Source organism: Haplochromis burtoni, unplaced genomic scaffold, assembly GCF_018398535.1.
Source record: "Haplochromis burtoni strain Fernald_Lab_line unplaced genomic scaffold, NCSU_Asbu1 Contig_398, whole genome shotgun sequence".
Taxonomy (NCBI): Eukaryota; Metazoa; Chordata; class Actinopteri; order Cichliformes; family Cichlidae; genus Haplochromis; species Haplochromis burtoni.
Window position 1 is genome coordinate 534,212 of NW_024582759.1, and position 7,260 is coordinate 541,471.

General features: G+C 40.3%; 1 protein-coding gene across 4 annotated transcripts in view; it reads left to right on the forward strand.

The window, feature by feature from the left end:
• The window catches only part of kank4 (KN motif and ankyrin repeat domains 4), a 78,954-nt gene extending 72,014 nt beyond the window's left edge, over positions 1-6,940 (forward strand). For all 4 annotated transcript variants that reach the window (XM_005944279.3, XM_014340718.2, XM_005944281.3 and 1 more), the window contains exons 6-10: positions 983-1,067; positions 1,160-1,379; positions 1,499-1,641; positions 1,994-2,194; positions 3,653-6,940. In XM_005944279.3, the coding sequence (XP_005944341.1) occupies positions 983-1,067; positions 1,160-1,379; positions 1,499-1,641; positions 1,994-2,194; positions 3,653-3,772 (769 nt within the window). In that variant the 3' untranslated portion in view covers positions 3,773-6,940. The remainder of the gene's footprint in view (positions 1-982; positions 1,068-1,159; positions 1,380-1,498; positions 1,642-1,993; positions 2,195-3,652) is intronic.
• Positions 6,941-7,260: the final 320 nt, after the last annotated feature.

Consider the following 7,260-nt stretch of genomic DNA (forward strand, 5'->3'; position numbering starts at 1 on the left):
ATTCTCTAGATAGAGACTGCATTCTCTGCTCACAGGTACAAATATTGGAACAGTCATTTGTATGCAGCCTTATCTGATATAGTTGGTATAGGACAGGCGCTGAATAATGCTTCATGCATGCACCGGAGGCATTACATTGGGACTTTGACTTACATGCATGGGAATTCAGTTAATACACACTCATGCTTTTTAAAATCTTGTGCACATTCATCGCCATAAATGTGTCTGTAATATATATACACACTAAACTGACATTTCAATTCAATTCAGTTTTATTTATATAGCGCCAAATCACAACAACAGTCACATCAAGGCGCTTTATATTGCACAGTAGATCGTACAATAATAAAATGGCAACATTTGTCACCACAAGTACACTGTAAGCTTCACACAAGCACACACATATTCCAACTTGCAACTAAACTCCTTGATTAAGGGTGCTCAATAGTCACACAGACGTACTTTGTTCTAGGACAAAGCAAATAACTAGCAGTGTTGTCTTCCCTGTCATTGACTGATCACTTATCAGTCTCAGGCATGCAGACAGGGCTGATGGCCATGGGCCCAGGCAGTGAGGAGAAAGCAGGACTTATATTAACTCATCATTCAGCACCTGTCTGATCATTCCTGTGGGTACGTGCAGGATGTGCTTCTATATGTGTATAGGTGTTATAGCTGGAAAGCTAGTACAGGTCACATTGTGACCCACTCAGGCTTGATGCTCAGTTTGCGTGATGGATGGCCAGTTTGAGCGCTCTCTGGATATTAATGGGTAGTGAATCAGAGCAAACTGTAACTGTTGAGGTTTGCGTGTGCTATCAATGTGTCAGACTGTTGAGTGATGTGAGTAAGCCACGGAGGCGTGCAAGCCATTTTTTCTTGTATTTTCTTGTTATCATTTCTGACAGAATTTAGACATGAACCACAGAAGCTGGCTTGGCCATACTTAATCCCTGCTGTGTTGTATGGTTTTGGTTTTCAGGGGAAAAGTCGACAAGGGGTTTATAGATGCATGCCTTTATGTAAAGGACCGCATGGAGGAGGTTTCATCCCCAGATAAAGAAATGGTAAGGATTTCTTTGATTGGACTTAATAGAATCGAACCCCACTTTACTATGGTAAGTTCTGTTTTTCCATTGTTTTCTGTCTCTCTCCTCAGCGCCAGGTTTTAGTGGTGCTCTACCAGGAGTGGTTCAGAGTCTCCAGTCAAAAAGACTCGCAGGCAGATACTGTCAGATTATACCTGCGACAAGTGGGGATGACCACACCCACTCTCCTGCCATATGTTGTTAACTTGACAGACGGCAATGGGAATATGGCTCTTCACTACAGCGTGTCACACTCCAACTTCCCTGTGGTTAAACTGCTGCTGGATACCGGTGAGACGGAAAGGCACACAGAACGACAAATCCAACTAAAAAACTAAAAGATTATAACTGTGGAAACGTTTTGTTTCTCATCTCTTTTACTCACTCCATCACTTTCTGTGTACATTCAGGCCTGTGTGAAACAGACAATCTCAATAAGGCAGGCTATACTCCAGTGATGCTGGCTGCTCTGACGGCTGCTGAGAGCCCCGATGATCTTGAAGTGGCACAGCAACTGTTGAAAGTGGGAGATGTCAACGCACGCTCCAGACAGGTGTGTATACAGACGGCAGTTGCACTTAGACGCTGGATGAACTAAAAATAAAACGGATATCAAACAGTTTGGTGTGTTGTACAAATAAAATAAAATAGAAAAAGGAAGTAAATACATGTCCTCAACTGCAAGACATCCTTTAGTGGAAACCATACAGGAATCATGAAAAGGACTGCAGAAGCAAATCAAGGTCACCAGAACGAAAATTTATGCATGTTTGTATAACAAGTTAATGTACTATTTAACTCGTCACTTTCTCTCTCTGTCTGCATGTAAGATATACATATCTTCCCATCATTCCTGCCCTCTCACTGTTTAATTCTAATCTCTGTTTTTCTCACTCTTTTTCTAGGCGGGCCAGACAGCACTCATGCTTGCAGTGAGCCATGGCCGCGTTGCCATGGTGAAGCTGCTCCTGAGCTGCGGCGCGGATGTAAATGCCCAGGACCGCGAGGGCTCGACGGCCCTGATGTGTGCCAGCGAGCACGGGCACACGCACATCGCTCGCCTGCTGCTGGAGACAGGTCGCTGTGATACCAGCCTCAAAGATAAGGTATAGCTTTAGGTTGTGCAGTTAAAATCAGGCCATTTAGTGGCTTGTTGTAAACTTGTAGATGTTTTACTTCTCGTTTATGAGACTTTCAACAATTAATTTCAGCACGTAATTCTTCGCTGTTCGCATTCGACTAATGGTCACATGGCTTTTACCACCTGGTTCGCTCAAAAATGGAGACTGTGGGCTCTCAGTAAGGTTATAGGGATATGGGAACTGATGGCTGGCCCACACAAAGTAGATTGATTGTTCAGCCTGGTGCATTGATTTCTCCAGTTTGTAGATTCCCCAGTCAGAGAGTGATCACATCATGGCCGGTGCTTTACGCTGCCGAAGCACTTCTGTAATGAGAGCAGTCCTAGAAACACAGAGGCAAATGGACTGGCTGCGTTAAATGGAGAGCAAAGACACTTAGTGTCCTGTGGCAAAAACAGGATGGATGCAGGTGTGGAGGTGAGTCTTCGTAAATGCCACAGGAAGAGTAGCAACAGTGTTGCAACAAATACCGTGCTGCATCTTACCCCAAAACAACATTAAAAGTAGGCACCGTATGTGATACAGAACATTTATGCTCATGTCTCAGGATGTGGCCTAATAGAATTAAAAGAAGGAGGAAAAAACACAAAGGTAATCTGCAAAAATATTCTTGCAGAAACCTGACATTGCAGATCTGTCAGCTGTATCATTTGACTGACGTCTTGGCATCAAGCGCATTTCTTAAACTGTAAGGAGATGTTCTTGCAAGTGATTGCATTCTGAAGAGCGTTTGTGGCAGCGGGTTGGGGAGATTGTTATCCGTGAGGACGCAAGCACCGATAAGCGTTCTTATTTCTGATAATTGCTGGTAGAGCGCGACTTGAGTGCTTGCCATAAATCCTCGCACGGTACATAATTACAGCACAAGCCCGACAGCGTTTATTTATTTTACTTTGCTGCATTAAAAAAAAAAAACATTATTGTAATCTGTGCATGTTAATTTTTAAAAATATGCTTGCAAGAAAATAAAGATGATCAAATAAGTAAGTAGGTGACAGTGGCAGTGATTAGATATTTGAGTGCATTTTCAAGAGATCAATCACATACTGGTCACAGTGTGTTATCCCTGTCGCTACTTTATCATATTGCCTGTGCAATAAGTAACAACACAAGATGAAAATACACAAAAAAAATACTCTAAATTTTCTTACATATGTTTCATAAGCAAAATGCAAGGTTTACTTGTATTAAGCTTAACATCAATACAAAACATCCCAGGCTTAAAACCTTTATTATATCAGAGACAATTGCTGTAGGATGTAAAAAGGGTTTTTTAGTATACAGAGTTAGGGCAGGTTCAGCATGCACCATACTCCTGATGTTCAGTTACTAGAGAATATGTTTAGCCCAAAACAACACTGCCACTGTGTGGTTCAAAAAAGTCACTGCAGTGTTTTGAAATGTCTGTTTTTTTCCCCCCAGAACGGTCAGACGGCTCTGTTGGTGGCAGAAGGAGCCTCTCAACAAGACATAATTGACCTTCTGAAGGCCAACGCTGAGGTCCAAACCTCTGAGTCCACAAGCACCACAGACCTCCACTGAGTCAGAGTTCTCCAAACCATCCCAGCTCGCCATTCAACCGCTCAACTGCTCTGTTTCCGTAAACCGTGGCCGCCAACGTGGGGAACAAAAACACTGAAATAAACACACGGTGATACTGCAGACATCATAAGACGTGGCAGGAGCTTTTCTTCCACGTCTATGCCAGTAATGCTGGTGGGTGTTGATGGATATGCTGCATCAACCGCTCAGGTCCACAGCTGAGGGTCCCGACAGCCTGATGAGAAGACGTTTTATAGGACACAGGGTGAGACTATAAAGCAGGACAACACATTGGGCGGCCTAGCAAGTGGACAGAGAGAGCCTCTGAACTGCTGCTTCCTATCATCAGCTAACTCTTAAAGCAAAATACTAAGCACATGACCTACCTTTGCAAATATAGAATATGAAATAATACATTATTTCTATTTTTTTCCCTTTCATGACATTGAAATCAGTCTTTACGTATTTGGACATAAGCCATTATTAAGGACATACTTTATGTAGAATAGATTATAATCACAAAAACTGTATTTTCTACTGCACTTTTTTTTTAAATTGTTGATGTGTTTCGTAAATAGTCCTCTATAATATTGGTGTCCAGATGAAATTATATATCTCCGAAAAGCATTCATTAGGAATTTGAATAACAGAATATAACTTATAACAGAATATATTTGACATTCAGTGTATCGTTTTTGCCGTACTACCCATCGCTTTTCACATGTGGGACATGGGTGCTCATCAGCTGTGTGTTAATGAGAAACAAATCCTTTCTGTGGGACATTAAACTATTTTTTATAACCACAACATGACCAGGCTGAAGAAAGATAACGCTCTTCTCTTATGAAGATTGTACTGCATGCCAATACGTTTACTCCCCCTACTGGCTGTCTTATAGTACTAAACAGCAGTATGTTGTAGCACTGTCTGTTCTCATAGCGACTCTCTCTTTCTCTGCATCTCCCGCCTTCAGTTCAAATATATTGTATGCCTTGTTCGCCTACTCGTTTTAAAATCAAACCATGTATGCAACTGCTACAAAATGCACAATGAATGTCAGGCTGGCTGTGACACATTCCAGGAAACTAATGTAGCAAGTTTAAATACACTGGCATGGGCTTTACGACTAACAGACACAGACTGTCAGTGGATGTGGCAGACATTGGAATGAGTCTGGTTATATATATTACGCGTGGCGAGACACATCGTCTCGTCCTTGCTTTCGTGAGGTCTCATTTCATAAATGGTAAGACAACATGGTAAATCTGACCCGAGGTTTGGGTTGAAGGTAGGGCTGGGACTTGGGTTTGCGTTTAAAGAAGCAATAGCAATTGAATACTACCTTACTGTCAGTCATAAAGTAGGTCGAGTGAGTGACCTTGGTCGAGCCTTAATCAGAAAACACAGGACATAAGATGTTTTCCACAGTGTTGATGTTTTTGTACCGCAAACCTACGTTCGTATTCCTGAGCTAATATAAAGCAGGAGTAGCGGTCTTTAAAATAAAGTTTACAGTTTCCCACTCAGTGACCGCTGCTGATGTCAAACAGTCCCGTATGTTTACAGTTAAATGAAATGCTGAAATGATACAACAGAATGGCATAAAATGATCTGTAATATAACATTATTATTATTATTAATTTTAGATAATTCATGTAGTTCATGGACTGCAAAGGAAATAGGGGGAGTAAGCCTAAATTAGAAAAGAAAATTGATAGGCAAATCGATCAAGTTCATTGTAAGCCTCTCTTTTCACCTGATTATGATCATATTTATGACTACTCTGATCTTTGTTCTCTTTTTTAAAGAGTTGGAGGTGGGATTTAAAGGGGAATACCACTTACTACTTTAACAACTGCCATATATGTGACCTATGACCATGATCCAGTCTGAATTTACAAAAGAAAAAAAGCTACACTCCAGACAGCTAACAAAAGGAAACGCTGAACATTTTTCTAGCATACAGACAAATCAAACCTATCAGCTGTTATTATCATTTATTAATAAAACTGGATTAGCAGTTGAATATTTGTGGCCATAGTGATACATCATGTCATTGGAATACATTACCATTTTGTCTTAATTGGTATTAATTTGGGGGGTTTTTGCAGTGGGGTTTGTCATTCTAGTTAATGTTTTCGGACACAAATATAAAAATATGTAGACTGACCATGACGCAGGACTCATTTTAAATGAAGTATATTATATAGATCTATATACTTTGACTTATATAGTACATTTACACAAGAAAATACCTTTTTTCACACTGACTTAGTAATCAGATAAGTATTTGTGGGGGCTCACAAAGTAGCACAGGTTCTCTCCACAACGACGCTGCATTCACACAACATCAGTAAATCTCAATGTTAACTCTGTGCAGCGCATCTGATCATCACTGACTGTCTGTGTATGAAGGAACAAAAATAAGAGTCTGTACAGCCGTAGCTTCCTGCATTGCAGACAGCCAAAGGATGATCGGGAGGGCGCTGCGAGAATTATCTGGTGAATCTGGTCTTCCGTGCCTGCGTATAAGTCTCTATGAAAATCTATATGTTTAATCCCCTGTGACCCAGATATTATAAGGTTTCACATGAGCACCAAAGAATTGAAACCAAATCTGTTTCACACGGGACTAAATATGTATGTTATCTTTTCCTGTAAATCCAGCCAAATATATGTATATGTACATACAGTATTGTGAAAAGTATATAACAAGTATTGTCTGACAGTTTGCTCTAAGATTACAGTATTTATTCCAAATGCTATATTTTTTATCGTATAATATACCTATGTATGCATGGACAAATATTCAAGTGATACAGCTCAATGGGAATTTTGAATGACTGAAAATTGTACTGAGTATACCCTGATGATGTGATCATTTAACTTATCTTTCATCGGTTGGGTGGTTATAGTACATAGTGTGATTTGATGAGGTTGTGGACTGTCATGTATCCTTTAATGCTACTCTTGACATTTCAGATCTGACACTGACTTAAGCTATGAGAGCAACGTCTCCCTTGTTTGAATATCAAAGTGGAAATCCGAGCCGACGTACATGACAGAGTCAAATGTAAAAAGTTGTACCTCTCTGTAAGATTCCTTGTACAACAGGCTTGTATGTTACAAACCAGAGAATTAATTCTAAATAAATAAATGATAAACTCATGTTGTCGCATATGATTTTTTCTTTTTTAAATCAACCACAAAGCTGTGACAGACATGATTAATTACACATTCGGGCCATTCAGGCAAAAGTATACAAAAACAGTTTCTGTCGGAAGATGTGAAAAAGTAAGTACATCCCAATGAAAACAGTTTTTGTCTCATGTATTGTGAAGAAGTGCTGAAAACTGCAGTGGCTTGAGTCTGGCTCCAAAATTAAGTATACCTTATGGATAAAATGATAAAATGCCCAACTTCAGGTGCTGGAATGGCTCAGTGGGTTGAGCAGGCTCAACTTTCTAATCTTGTTTAGTCTTTACCTC